The 15,704-nt window shown below is 38.5% G+C and overlaps 1 protein-coding gene across 10 annotated transcripts in view; it reads left to right on the forward strand.

The window, feature by feature from the left end:
- The window catches only part of GIGYF2 (GRB10 interacting GYF protein 2), a 144,587-nt gene that overhangs the window by 78,029 nt on the left and 50,854 nt on the right, over nt 1–15,704 (forward strand). For 7 of the 10 annotated variants that reach the window (XM_015073274.3, XM_053215966.1, XM_027047558.2 and 4 more), the window contains 4 exons: nt 10,051–10,230; nt 13,848–14,065; nt 14,158–14,320; nt 14,406–14,594. In XM_015073274.3, the coding sequence (XP_014928760.2) occupies nt 10,051–10,230; nt 13,848–14,065; nt 14,158–14,320; nt 14,406–14,594 (750 nt within the window). Of the gene's footprint in view, nt 1–10,050; nt 10,231–10,460; nt 11,731–13,847; nt 14,066–14,157; nt 14,321–14,405; nt 14,595–15,704 lie in introns of those variants that run through there. The other 3 variants (XM_027047533.2, XM_053215968.1, XM_053215969.1) reach the window with 3 other exon arrangements.

The following is a 15,704-nucleotide window of genomic DNA, read 5'->3' on the forward strand; positions in this document are numbered from 1 at the left end:
GATCTTATTAGTTTTCTTTGCATATTCCATCTCACTAGAATGGCTACCACTAATTCTAGAACTGGGTAATATAGGTAATTTAGTTACCTGAATTTGGGGTGGGGGGTGGAGGGGCAAGGAGGCAGGCCTTCCCCCCCCCCCCTCATTTTTTTAAGGCTGTGTGTAGAGATCTTGAATAAGAATAAACTTAATTGTTTGGTACCTGGCACTTATCTTTAAAAAACACACCTATGAGAAGGAGCTGAAGACTTTTCTTAAGGCATGTTTTAGTAATGTTTAGGGGATGATTTCCTGAGAAGCATATAGTAATGTTCGGTAAAATGTAGCATTCAGGGTACAGAAAATTTAACTTAATTGTCTAAATAGTGTTTAGGTAGAAAATGTCTGTGATCTAATTTGTAGCAACCTTGAAAGAGTTGTAGGGTGGCTTTGTGTAATGCCTTTACTGAGCAGTACTTTTCTCCACCTCTGTTAGCTGCTGATTTGAAAACTTTGATCAAATGTCACATGTAAGAGGATCTGAGAAACAAAGGCTGTGATTGTTCAAAGTAAAATCATGGAAGGCCTGCTGGGAAAATTATTAATGTAGACCAATATAATGCTACTTAGAAAGTGAAATCCGCCTTTGTAGATTCCTTCCCCTCCCCCCACAATTAAAAAAAAGTATTAATTCCTTCTTTGTTTTAGTAATGCCAAACATCTCAATACAAGTTCAGACACAGCATTGGAAACTTTGACCTTTAGAACTAGAGAAGGTAAAAACATAAAGTAGGGGCTTGTGATGTGATGCTTGTTCCCTGCACACACTGGTAGGAATTATTTTTTTATATCTATTGACAGTTGACTGATTGGGGGAGAAAAAGCCAGAGCAAATATAATGTAACAATGCCTTTCAGAAAGTACTGGAGTGTATCTGCCATATGTCTTGCCTCCACATTATAGTAAACATTATGGTGAAGGATTTTAACCAAACTTAGAAGCCTCTTTCCATAATATACTGTTTCAGAATCTATTAAGGCAAAAATGATTTGGCAAAGTACCTCAAGTGAAAAAGTATTCTGCTTTCTGAATTTCTACAATTTGAACGTCTTGCTGTGGTCTATAGACCATGATTGCTAATTGTATGGATATTGTAGACCAGCTTTGGAGTGTCCACTCAGAAGCACAGTACTCCCATTAGAATGTCCTGAGCAGTTCAATTCATTTGTGGCTGAGGTTGCCAGGTCAACTGAGATGAAACTGATACTGCATAGATGGTATGTAAACTTTACCCCAAAATACACAGGCCTTCCATCTAAACAGAATTACTGATTTCAGTTGAGATGGCTCTGAAACATCTCTTCTATGAATAAACGTAAATGCTAGACATCTATTCATTGATTTATTTTTTAATGAAAAATTATAATGATTAAGCAAGGTGCCAAGAACAGATACATTATTCTTTTTTTTTTTTTTTTTTTAATGTTTATTTTTGAGACACAGAGCACAAGCAGGGAGGGGCAGAGAGAGAGGGAGACACACAGAATCTGATGCAGGCTCCAGGGTCTCAGCTGTCAGCACAGAGCCCGATGTGGGGCTTGAAACCGTGAGCCATAAGATCATGACCCGAGCTGAAGTTGGATGCTTACCCGACTGAGCCATCTGAACGCCCCTGTTATTCTTTATTAAATTCAGTTCTCTGTCCCTAAAGGTGTTTGATTTTCTTTCTGACTAAAGTAATCCAGTATGCCGTCCATAATTGTACCAACTTGTACTTGGGAATAACAAAAGCTTTAGTCGAAATGTAGTGTCCTGCCTATGTGTGTACATGGATAATCTCTGAACTTTAAAATGTTAGCCCTAGTCTCTTAGGTTCTTTCGTACATAGTATACTTTCTTCAGAAGGTGCCTCATCCCTTTCCAGTTGTACATTCAAGCCCATCTACTGATCGTTGTCTTCCCCAGAGATTTGAGGCAGTGTCTAGGTGTATACCAGCAGACAACTGAGCATGAAGGATGTAGGGATATGGGGCATATTCAAATCACAAGAGGTACTTTTTCAAAGAGATTTTGATATGCTACAGCCCCTCTAGTCTCTCTTCTAGCCAGGAACTGCTGTGTTTTAAGGACCAGTGTTAATGAGTGGAGCAGATTGTTATCCCTTAGTGGTTAGGATGGGAGAAAGTTAGAAATCTCTGGATAGGAGATTTAAACTTCTCCATCCAGCCATCTTGAGTTTGTTTACAATTAATTGCGGGGGGAAAAAGTAAATATCAACACTTGGATGGAATTTCCTTTCACTATTTTCTCTGGTATCAGAAAATATTTTTAGTGTTGATCAGAGAATATATATCTGAATAGAGGAATACAAAGTTTCTTACTAGAAAAATTTGCACATAAACAAGCTTCAAAGTCTGTCCCATAATTCCATTTTTGCTTTTGGAGTTTGGGCACTTGTAAGTTCCAAGTCTCACAGCTGTAGATTTTATTGGCCGAGTGCCTCTTTGCTCCATCTGAAGTTTTCCATAAACACCATTTTTGGCTGTGAGTCAAACATGCACACAGGTGCCCTTTTACTGCTCCTTCTCCTTAGGAAGTCTACTCAATTAGACCAGACTAAAACCAATATTACATTTTAATTTAATTTTATTCTTAGAAGAGTCCTATCTAGACTTAATACCTTAAGTCAGAAACAACCAAGTATTAACTACCATTGAGAAAATGTTTATATATGTCGTACATTTGCATTTTAGCACCTTTTATACGTCTCCAGTTACTGTTGATATAAGAACATAACAACATAACATGTATTACAAAGGTAGTATAGTTTGGTTGTGAAATATTATAAAGGTAGTATAGTTTGGTCGTGAAACAGTCATGTTTGCTGCATTGACTAGAAGAAAATACATTTTAAATTTGTGTTTCTTTATCTTTTGGAGGTCATAGATACCTTTAAGACTCTTACAAAAACCTAGACCCTGGGGCGCCTGGGTGGCTCAGTCGGTTAAGCGTCCGACTTCGGCTCAGGTCATGATCTCACGGTTTGTGAGTTCGAGCCCCGCGTCGGGCTCTGTGCTGACAGCTCAGAGCCTGGGGCCTGTTTCAGATTCTGTGTCTCCCTCTCTCTCTCTGACCCTCCCCCATTCATGCTCTCTCTCTGTCTCAAAAGTAAATAAACGTTTAAAACAAAAAACAAAACAAAAAAAAACCCTAGACCCTTTTCCTTCTAATTCAGGGATTCATAGCTGCCACGTTCATGTATTAACTATAGGTTAGGAATATTTGAGTCAGGCATTAAATTTATAAATTATTCAATTACATTTACTTCTAAGTCTTGTTTATAAGTTAATCTGTTAAGATTTTAAGATGAAGTCAAAATATGTGGTTACTCAGCTTTATTGTGATGCTGATGTTAATGGAAGGAGGAAGTCTCTGGTTTGAAATGCTAGGGAGGGTCTTGTGGGTGTCCTCACTGGCCACTGTGGGATTCTGGAATTTGTGGACACGGAAAGAACTTTAGATATCATCCTTTAAATTGACCAGGGATGACTTTTAATATTTAGCTTTTATTTTAAATTATATCAGTAATATACAAATGTGTGTGTTTTTTAAAACAAACACTATAGAGATGACATTCCCTTTAATACTTTCACTCCCCACCCAAATCTACACAGGTACAAATCTGTAATCATTTAGGTTGTAAAGGATTAATTATTTTAATGTTTTAGAGCAGTTCTTGCATGCAGTGTAATTATTAGTTGTATTAGTAGTAATTGGAATAGTGTGTGCATTATATATACAATTTATTTTTAGATTTTATTTTATTTTTCTTTAAATTTTTTTCTTTAACATTTATTTATTATTGAGGGACAGAGAGACATAGAGCAAGAGAGAGGGAGACACAGAATCTGAAGTAGGCTCCAGGCTCTGAGATGTCAGCACAGAGCCCGATGCGGGGCTTGAACTCACAAACTGGGAGATCATGACCTGAGCTGAAGTCTGTCGTTTAACCAACTGAGCCACCCAGGCGCCCCTAGATTTTAAGTAAACTCCATACCCCACATTGGGGTTGAGCTCACAACCTCCTCCATCAAGGGGGCCAGCCAGGTGCTCTGGAAATGTGTGTTTATTGGATGGTGCTTGAAGTCATTTTTTTTCTCTTCAAAATAATTTTTAGAGTAAAATATTTATATTGAAGAAACTGGTCGTAACATTTTTTCAAGGGTATACATTTTGACATCATTTCTGCTAGAAGATTAACACATTTAGTTCCATCTTCCCTTTTTAGAGATGTTGGTAGTCTTTGTCTCCAAGCTGTACCATGCATGGTATGTCTGTTGCCCTTTTAGAGTTTGTTAGACTTTGATCCCAGAGCTTCCACTTTCTGTGTTAGTTTTTCTGGAATTTTTTGCTCCTTCCAATGGGTTAAGTTTGTGAGTAAACCCAGGATTAAACCTATGACTTACTCACATAAGTGAGTAAACCTATGTTTTCTTTCTTTTCTTTTTTATTTTATTTTTAAAAATTTACATCCAAATTAGTTAGCATATAGTGCAACAATGATTTCCGGAGTAGATTCCTTAGTGCCCCTGACCCATTTAGCCCATCCCCCCTCCCACAATCCCTCCAGTAACCCTCAGTTTGTTCTCCATATTTATGAGTCTCTTCTGTTTTGTCCCCCTTCCAATTTTTATATTATTTTTGCTTCCCTTCCCTCATGTTCATCTGTTTTGTCTCTTAAAGTCCTCAGATGAGTGAAGTCATATGATTTTTGTCTTTCTCTGACTGACTAATTTCACTTAGCATAATACTCTCCAGTTCCGTCCACATAGTTGCAAATGGCAAGATTTCATTCTTTTTGATTGCCGAGTAATACTCCATCGTTTATTTATACCACACCTTCTTTATCCATTCATCCATCGATGGACATTTGGGCTATTTCCATATTTTGACTATTGTTGATAGTGCTGCTATAAACATTGGGGTGCATGTGTCCCTTTGAAACAGCACACCTGTATCCCTCGGATAAATGCCTAGTAGTGCAATTGCTGGGTCGTAGGGTAGTTCTATTTTTAGTTTTTTGAGGAAGCTCCATCCTGTTTTCCAGAGTGGCTGCACCAGCTTGCATTCCCAACCTATGTTTTATTTCTAATTTGGGCACCACTCAGCTATGTGACCTTGGGAAACCCCCTACAGGTATCTCGTTCCACATAAGAACAATAGAGATGATGATGTTTAACTTAACTCTTGTTATTACAAGGATCAGATGCAGTTTTTCAACTATAATAATCAGGACATGTGTGTCCCTGGGCTATGGACCTCGCGAGTAGGTGCTGTGTCTAAGTCTCTTCTTTATTTTTGATACTACATCTTTAATTGTATTTGTCCATACAGGAGGCAGTCACGTTAATGTTTGCTAGAGGTTTGAGTAAGACAAACAGGTAAAAAATGGTAAAGTAGTGCTATTTCCCTGGAAAAATATTTGGTACTACTAAAGTTGAATATACCTTATTTCACTAATTGGTATATACCAACAGAAATGCAAACATATGTTCCCCAAACTTCATATTCAAGAATGTTCATAGCAGCACAGTTCATAATAGCAAAAAACTAGAAACAACCTAAATCAGCAGCAGAATAATATATATTGCGGTCTGTCCTTACAGTGAGATCATATGCAGCAGTGCAAAAGAACAAGCAACTGTTCTTTGTATTAATGTGGATGAATCTTCCATGTGTAGCCATTTGTATGAAAAAGTTGAAAATCGGCAAAACTAGCCTTTAGAGAGAAGAATCGGAAATAGTGCTTACCTTGGGAAGGGTTGACTGGTGGGACATAAAGACTTTTGAGAGCTCCTGATATTTTCTTTTTTTAAACCTTAGTTATGTGGGGTGTCTGGGTGGCTCAGTTGGTTAAGGATGTGACTTCGGCTCAGGCCGTGATCTCGCGGTTGCTGAGTTTGAGCCCCGCATTGGGCTGAGTGACTACTGTCAGCACAGGGCCAGCTTCAGATTCTCTGTCTCCCTCTCTCTCTACCCCTCCTGCACACTCGCGCGCACACTCTCTCTCTTTCTCAAAAATAAAAAAATAAAATCTTTTATGTGGATATATTTGCTTTATGGAAACTCTTGAATTGTACATTGGTGATTTATGGACTTTTTGGCAAGAATGTTATATACTTCAGTAATAAGTTTTCACAAAGGGATGGGGAGGGGAGGAGTGAAGTCCACTTAAAAGTTCTTGAATTTGTTTCACCCTTCTCTTGTGAAGATGACAACTCCCGAAGGCAGAGCTCCACCTACCTTGCACTTGCATGTGGGGTATGTGACATGTCAAAATTACATTATTCTGGCTTTCCTTGGTTCACTGCAGTTACTAATTATGTAGTATTTGACGTCAAAAAGTATATTGCAGTTTTTAGGAATTGTTTTCTGGAAACAAACACCCAGTAACAAAATTTGAACCCCATTGTTACAGAATTTTTAACCTAGAATGGGCCAGTGTGGCTGTAAATTCAGGCAGCTTTACATAACACACACACACACACACACACACACACACACACACACACCCCTCCCTCTATCAAATTGGGAATGGTCTTCCCTCCCCTCCCCTCCCCTCCCCTCCCCTCCCCCCTCCCCTTCTCCTCCCTTCTCCCTTCTCCCTTCTCCCTTCTCCCTTCTCCCTTCTCCCTTCTCCCTTCTCCCTTCTCCCTTCTCCCTTCTCCCTTCCCTTCCCTTGCTTCCTGTCTATATATAGATCAGAATTGGGGCCAAAATTTAAAATCAAGTGTAGGGACTACAAGATCTTTATTCTTTCTTCAGGACTGTGCTTTTCTGTATCTTCAGAATATCTCTCTCAAATCCTCTTTTGGAACAAGGAGTAACATAGTTATTCAAACTTTATGAGGTTGAAAATTACAACATAATTTTCAGTAAGTAGAAAAGCCAGATTTTTTTCTTCCTGTATTTTCCCTATTTTTACCCTGTCCATTTTTTAAAAGATTATATTTTATTTAAAATTTTTTATAATTATTATTTCTTTTACTTTAGAGAGAGAGAGAGAAAGAGAGAGAGCAGGGGAGAGGGGCAGAGGGAGAGAGAGAAACCCAAGCAGGCTTCAGGCTCAGTGAGGAGGCTTTTGTGGGGCTGATTCCCATGACCCTGGGATCATGACAAGCCAAAATCCGGAGTTGGATGCTCAACTGACTGAGCCACCCAGGCACCTCTTAAGATTTTATTTTTGAGTAATCCCTGCATCCAACGTGGGGCTCAAACTTAGAACCCCGAGATCAAGAGTCACACACTCTACCAACTGAGCCAGAAAGGTGCCCTGTCCTGTCCTGTTTTTTATATTTTTCTTATTCCTAGGTACTAATATGAAAAATATATATAGGACTTCACAGTTACAAAGGTGAAGAAGCTGTTAATTTAGAATAAAAATGCAAATAATTAACATTAAGGGACGTAAGATTAGTAAACAATATGAAAAATGATATGAAAAATTCATCTTTGGGCCACATTAGTATACCATTTTTTATAACTGTTAAAGTAGTAAAGGTTTTAAAAGGATAGCTGCACTTAGTGTCCATAATGTAAAATGGTGTGGTGATTTGACCCTTTTTTTTGAGGGGGATAAAGTCGTGTCAGTGGATGAAGTCTGTCATTTCGCTAGTAATTTCACTCTTTTGAGGGTTTTTTTCAGAAGACCTAGTTCAGAAAAGCAGATCTTTCTTACTTTATCTATAGTTCACAAAAAATTGATGATAAAAGTAAATATCAAGTGTAGTAGATTATGCAGTAGCAGCAAGGTATACCTAGTGTATATATATACCCACTTGTATTGTTAGGACAATGTAGAATCACAGAGAAATATTTGCTATACATTAAGAGTAGATTATAAAATAGTGGGTGTACTGATTACAGCTATATAAAAATACAAAGTTATGTAAAAGCTAACTATGGATAGAGTTCTGTTTCTCAGATTGAGGGATTACTAGTATTTTTATTTTTAATTTTCTTTTTTTGCAGTGTATCCTCTGTTAGAAAGAATTAGTGACCAGTTTTTGATGAGTTAAACATTTTACTATTCATGCTCTTTGCTTACTTTGGTACATTCATTACTTTTTCAAAGGCTTAGTGTAAAAGTAGGTGAAACATAGTGAGTGTTTGTGTGGCTCATCCATCATGTGATTACTGCTGTATTCCCAAATTATTGCATGGTACCTGGCACATATTGCTTGTGACTGACTGTTTACGTGGGTTGAAGGCCATTTCCCATCATGTATCTATATGTGTCTCTTATCTATCTCTTTTTATGTGTTAGGGATTTCTTTAGGTTTCTTTTTTTGAGTGTAGCTACATTTTTCATCAAGTTATGTCAGCAGATGTGGTACTCTGTAAAATGGGTTGCCCCTCTTCTTCTGAGCAAGAGAACCTGGAAGGCCTTCTAACCCAAGGGCAGACATGGGATATCTGTACATGAATTCATAAAACTTGGCACTTAATGTGTAAGAAATATTTGTTGAATGTGTCAGAAGATCAATATTTGAATCCTGTCCATGCTGTTCAAATAGTGGTGTGTAAAAACACTTAAAAATGAGTGTTTTTATTATTTGTGGCTGTGTAACAAAATTACCTCAAGACTTAGTGGCAGCAAACATTTATTATCTTAGTTTCTGTGGTTCAGGAAGGAGCAGCATAGCTGGATGGCTTTGACCCGAGTCTTTCATGAGGCTGTAAGGCTGCTATCAAGGTGTTAGCTGGGGCTGCAGTCATCTGAAGGCTTGACTGGGGTTGGATCCATTTTCGAGCGCACTCATGTGGCTGTTGGCAAGCCTCAGTTCTTTGCCGTGTGAGCATGGCAGCTGGATTGCCTCAGAGAGAGCATCCCAGGGGGAATTCACAGTTGCTTGTGACTTAATATTTGTTGGCAATGACATCTTATCACTTTGTGCTGTATTCTCTTTGTTGGGAGCAAGTCAGTAAGTGAAGCCCATGCTTCGGGTGAGGGGATTACACAAAAGCCAGAAGGCAGGGCTTGTTGGGGGCTGTCTTAGAGGCTGCCTGCATAAGAAAGCAGATAGTATTCTGCCCAGCAAATTCTTGCACCCCCCCTTCCCCCCGTTTCCAGGTATTTTATCCTTCAAGAGAATAATAAGCTAGTAACAACCTAATAGCTGTTTGGGCAGACAGGATATTGAATCTCACTACATATGAAATGGCATATAAGAGAATGACAAAACATTAGAGTTCCCTCATTTTCAGATGGAACTGTACAACATTCTTTCACTTTCACTGTGGTTTAGTGAAAAGAATTGAGGCTGTCACTGAAGTATATGTAACTTTAATTGTTACAAATGGAAGATATCAGTGTATGTTCTGGATTTTCAACTAATGTAAGATTTTATATCATCTGTTACGAATTGTGTTAGAACATGTAGGGTGATGACTAAAGAATTTGCACAGTTTGGATTTGTCTTGTCCTTTGAAAATACCAGTTTTGTTTGCTTGGTGTATACCAGTCTCTCTTTCATCATTAATAGACTCTTAATTTGCATTAGGTTACACATAGCTTAGCTTTGAATTCTTTTCAAAAGCAGTTTGTCTGTCTATAATGTCATAGGTGTTAGAGTGAATGAAAAATTTTAGTTCACACTCTCTACCTTTGAGTTTACAGTGTGTTTTAGGATAAAAGACCAGTTGAATTTCACAGATACCCTATTTAGGCAGAATCGCCAGTAGAAGTTAAATTAAGATATGTCATATAATTGAAAATCTTATATGACTTAAAAAGAAGTAGTACGTGCTGGGTGAGGTAGGTTGATTCACTTTTCATTGCATACCCTTTTTTTTTTAATGCATGTATTATCTGAAAAATAATTGCCCAGTCTGTGAACATTAAACTTTAAGAAATGTATCTAGTAATCTATGCATATACCTGCAATTATTTCATTTACACTGCCTGAATGTTGAAATTGACACATTCGCACAAAAGCTTGATTTGGGCAGTCCAGTCTCTTTTCAGAATCCTCAGTGGCCAAGGCACATGGTTACGTATTTTCATTACAGGGAGACCAAATTTTGAGGAAGGTGGACCAACATCAGTGGGAAGAAAGCATGAATTCATACGATCAGAAAGTGAAAATTGGCGCATTTTTAGAGAGGAACAAAATGGAGAAGATGAAGATGGAGGTTGGCGACTAGCTGGATCAAGAAGGGATGGAGAGAGGTGGCGGCCGCACAGTCCTGGTAAGAGATCTGAGTGAGGGCATAGGGACCAAAATAAGTGAGTATTTAATAAGGAAATTTTTACAGATTAAGCAGGAAAGGTAAGCTGGTAAAGAGGCGCCAATTACTTTATGTCATTGTACTCAGGCTTATTACTACAAAACATTTTCTTTCTTTCTTTTCTTTAATTTTTTTAAGTTTATTTATTTTTAAGAGTGAGAGAGACAGAGCGGGAGCAGGGGAGGGTCAGAGAGAGAGGGAGACACAGAATCGGAAGCAGGCTCCAATCTCTGAGCTGTCAGCACAGAGCCCAACATGGGGCTTGAACTCATGAACATGAGATCATGACCTGAGCTGGAGTCGGACGCTTAACTGACTGGGCCACCCAGGTGCCCCGACAAAACATTTTCAACATGAAAGTTCCCCACATCTATTCATTTGATGAAAATCATCTTTATTTTTCTGGAGCAAATAGTGTTAATGGGAAGCACCTACCCTTAACTGCAAAAATGTAAGAGGGTTTCATTTGGTTTTGTCTAATGCTAAATCTATCTTTTTCAGCATCGCTTTAAAACTTACAAATGTATAATTATATGCTCACTAAGGAATATGTGCTCCTACTCAAATGGGTATTTTTCCTGTGTAATAAAGGATTTATTCTTTCAAATTGTTTTTTGTCCTGAAAATGTGATTTAAGCTTATTTGAAGAATAAACTTTAAACCCAGGTCAAAAACGTAATCACAAGTTCATTCTTTTGTCCTTCTAACTTTAGAAAAAGGAGAGAGAAGAGTAGTGATTAGTGGTTTTGTAAGTTCTTCTGTTTGACTCTTAAGAATGCTTCAAACTGTTCTTCCCTGACATTAGATATGCTGGTAATTGAAGACACTGGTGCTTTGTGTCAAAGTTCATCCCCTACCAAAGTGCTGATTCCATGCCTCATGATAATCAGATGCCACTGTAGTTTGAATCGTGGGGTCATGCAGAACTGAAGCTTACAGAGTGTGTATTTGCCTTCTGAATTTCATGTGCGTAACATTATTTTAGCTGTCAACCATATGCCAAAGAAGCTTACTTTTCATAGAAGAAATCATAAGCAAACTGGTTGCATTTACATTTTAAAATCAAATTATTAGCAAAGTCACTAGTCTCGGTCTGAGTAAACATTATAACAAACATTCAGAGTGCTTTATGTACTTGTAGATAGGTAGAAACAGAATGAAGTTGATCTTTGGATAGAGTTTTGATGCTTTCATCACAACTCCTCGTGGCTGCCTCATGGGTGAGTTTTCTGTCATTAGTAGGCATTGTTTACATCACAGTTAACTAGGCAGTTCTCACCAGTCTGTGTGCTGGGCAACCAAATGTTGTAGTTCTCTTCAAGGCATCGCAGCATTTTGTGCTGAGCTTGCCTGTAAGCAAAAGGATTTGTAGACTATGTTCCCAACAAGCATTCAGTGAAAGAATGGACAGGATCTGGACTGAGCGAGAAGAAAAATTCCAGCTGATCAAAAACAAACAAGGTGAATGTTTTGGAAGATCAACAATGTTTGTGAGCCCAAACATCTGATGTTGATTCTTAACAGAATCCCTTTAATAAAGGAGATGAAGTAAAATTTTAGTGTATATTCTACCACTGACCCTTTTCACCCCACACCCCAGCAACTTCGATTTTGGCTATATGTTGTCTTTTTCTTAAGCCTTTCTCCCTGATATGTGATTTCCATGTCCAATTTATTTGTCATTAAGTTAACAATTTCCCCAAATTTTATATTGGTATATTTTTGAAAGACAGTTTGGGGTATATAACGATACATGGGGCTGAAAAATCAGTGGAAATAGCATTTTTTAAAAAGGACACTATCTGCTTTTTCAACCAAGCATATTAAAAGTTAAGTCTGATTATGTCAGTTGTATAAATTACTGTTAACATTTCTTAGATTATACTTTATTCTTTTATGATTTGATTCAAAGTTTAAATATAATGGTTTTGACTGATTTTTTATATTATAAAAATTGTAGCAGACGTATATGTTGGAAAGCCTTAAAAAGCAGTGATCAGTCTTAATAAGCTATAGATGTGCCTTATCTGCGATGTTTGGTTTAAGTAGGGCTCAAAAGTGGATACGTATGGAGATGCAACTATTAAGGTAGGGACAGCTAAGCATCCACTCTGGGAAGTGAACTTAAGAAACTCAGTAAGAGGAAAACATGAGCCAGATGCCTAGAAGGATAGATTCCTATCATGGTGCATACTTAACAGACGGTTTAGAAATGATAGTAGTAGAGAGAGTTCTCAGGAATTCAGCACTGGATCATGAATACTTCTTTTGAGTAATGATTCTAGGTTTGCGTATAAGCAAACTGGATATAAAGCTCCTTAGTTTTCATAGAAGGCAATAGTTGTTGTAAGTAAAGGAGTGTGGGAATAATGTTTCTTATCTTTTTTGTGAGTGACTTACAAGTAGCTACATCTATTGGGCTGATGTTTGCCTTCTTATTTTCAGTTTGAATTTTAGACTGCTAGTTTTAGCAAATTGAGCCTCAGTAGTAAGAACATTTGACTTTGGCTCCTTTCTTTTCTGTATCTCCCACAGAGAAAGCATTCAAAAAGATAGAAAATTTTAATAGGTTAAACCTTGTCTCTCTTTTGAAGGCTTTCTTAGACTCAGGTTTGTCAGATATTAACAAGATTTCCCGTGTGTGTGTGTGTGTGTGTGTGTGTGTGTGTGTGTGTGTGTGTGTTTAATACGTTAACTGACATCTTTTATTCTTAGGAAGTCTTTTTCTGTTGGAAAGTAGATGTAATAAACAGTATGCTAGGGTGGATTTAGGAATGTCCCTGGGGGTATTATACAGAAATAAAAACTCCCTGGGGAGAGTTAAGAGTTGAGAATAAAGGAAAAGGAAAGTAAGCATGCTGTTGTGGAAAAAGCAGCATTGGATGCAGAATTCGATTCTAGTTCTGCTTTGCCGTTATGCAAGTTACTTCTGTCAGAATTTTTGTTTCTTAAACTATAAAATTAGGATAGTGGGCTATATAAAATCTTTGACATCTGTCAATGCTGTAATTCCATGACTTTTTGTTGGGAATCAGAATTCCAACTGGAATCTTGTCACTAGCAAGTTGGCATGATGAGTTTGATATTAGGAATTGACACTGGGGGTGGTCGTATCCATAATAAAGAATGGTATTTTTATGAGAAGAAGGAAAAGGTGTAAGACCTGCCAAAGGGAAGGCAGGAACTTCAGTTATGGTCACATGGTGAGTGTAACAGATCTGGGCTAGGAGTGTGCCCTGTGAATGGCTAAATGAAGTTTCGGTCACATAGCCAAAGCTTATCCAAAATGTATACTTTGAGTGTCCTTTAAAAGTAATTTGTTTCAAATTTATCTTTCAAAACTGTAGAGTATGTTGTGTGGCTCAGTACTTATTGAAGATAACCACTATTGTCACTTAGTGGTATCATTTGTATGCTAAGCTCTTAACTTGATTTAATTTGCCTAATTTTCTCTTTAGTTGATTGATCCATTTGATTTCACAGTTAATCATAGTTTTCTCCTTTATTTCCTATTCATGATTTTCTTTTTCAAATACTGTCATGAAAGTTTTCTAAGGTCTGTATCCTCCTCATCCCAGATGGCCCTCGTTCTGCAGGCTGGCGTGAACACATGGAACGACGGCGAAGGTTTGAGTTTGATTTTCGAGATCGGGATGATGAACGGGGTTACCGAAGGGTGCGCTCTGGCAGTGGAAGCATGGACGATGACCGGGACAGCTTGCCCGAATGGTGCCTAGAGGATGCTGAAGAAGAGATGGGCACATTTGACTCCTCCGGAGCGTTCCTCTCTCTGAAGGTAGGAAATCTGTTTTAAATGTCATGACACACACTGACCTTCCACCAAAGCCAAATGTACTGTTGACCTTCGACTTTATTTTCTTGACACAGAAAGTCCAGAAAGAGCCGATCCCAGAAGAGCAGGAGATGGACTTCCGGCCTGTAGAGGAAGGGGGGGAGTGCTCCGATTCTGAGAGCAGCCATAACGAAGAAGCCAAAGAACCTGATAAGACAAATAGGAAAGAGGGAGAGAAGACAGATAGAGTAGGAGTTGGTAAGGCTCATTTTTGTCTTGTACCTTCTTTTCATCAGATCAAAAGCTTCCTAAGGTGCTAATTTAAGATTACTTTATGTTACAGAAGCTAGTGAGGAAACATCCCAGACCTCATCATCATCTGCTAGACCAGGTACTCCTTCAGACCATCAGCCTCAGGAAGCACCACAGTTTGAGAGGAAGGAGGAACCCCAAACTGAGCAAACAGAAAAAGCTGAGGAGGAGAGTCAGACGGAAAATAGCCTGCCAACCAAAGTGCCCAGCAGAGGGGATGGTATGTATTTCTGAGAGTAGATAAGCTAAAACAGGATTCTGCTAAAACAGTGATCATTGATAAGATGGGTTTCCGTTTATGCCTCCTGGAGCTGCTTCTAGTGGTGAATTACTGAAACAGATTATTTCACTAGTAAACTTAGTCAAACTCTGCTTCCCATGTACGTGTCCTTCCCAGAATTCACCGAAACAGGAAACGAAGGTGGAGCTCGGGAATCTCGCTTTCTACAAGGTTATGACATGGTCACCTTGGTTATCAGCGGAGCAGACAGGGTTTCAGATCCTCCACAGTAATTTGATTCTCACATCAGACAGCTACCTTCCCAGTGGCTGCAGGATGTATGTCCAGAAGGCACACTAAAATGCTGTTGCTTCAAAAGAGGCCAAAAAGAATATGGATGAAGCTGTGGAGGTCCTACCACCTTTGCTAGTGAATAAGCTTAAAACATATCTCCTTCTCCAGTATTACTGTTTTGATTTTACTTTGCCTCGTATGCCTTAGTGGGTAGTATTAATGTTTACTTCCATGTTTCTTCTGGTACATACATAAAATTGACATTGTAATTCCTGATGTTGAAGGGTTAATGGATTGAGTCTCCATAAAAAGCCACAACTTTAACGTGGCCCGTGAGACCTTGCATAACCTGGCATCTGCCTGCCTCTGTACAGTTTGAGTGCCACTTCTGTCTCCTTCCTCTGTTCCCCAGCCTCAGAGCCTGTTAGATCCTCAAGTGTGCCCTAGCACGTGCTGTTCTCTGTGCCTGAAACTCTCTCCCATCCGAAGTTCCCAAGCCACGTTAGGTATCTTCTCTAGTTTCTTAAACAATTGACACTATTCCTCACATAGCAATACAGTATTAGAAAGATCTGTTTATTATTTTTTTTACTCAGTAGACTGATATTTTGAGGGCTTAAGCCAAAGATTTCTCTTCAGAGTTAAATGTCCAGGACAAAGCTTAGTGAGTGAATTCAGCGAGTATTTGAATCTCTATTAGGCACTGTGCGACTTGTCCATTTTGAGACCTGTTTGATACGTAGTAGTCATTTTTCAGTTACGATGTGCCCCCAAATTACTTGTGGTTCTTTCTCTTGAATGTACATTCCTGGGACC

The sequence above is a fragment of the Acinonyx jubatus genome, chromosome C1, assembly GCF_027475565.1.
Source record: "Acinonyx jubatus isolate Ajub_Pintada_27869175 chromosome C1, VMU_Ajub_asm_v1.0, whole genome shotgun sequence".
Lineage (NCBI taxonomy): Eukaryota > Metazoa > Chordata > Mammalia > Carnivora > Felidae > Acinonyx > Acinonyx jubatus.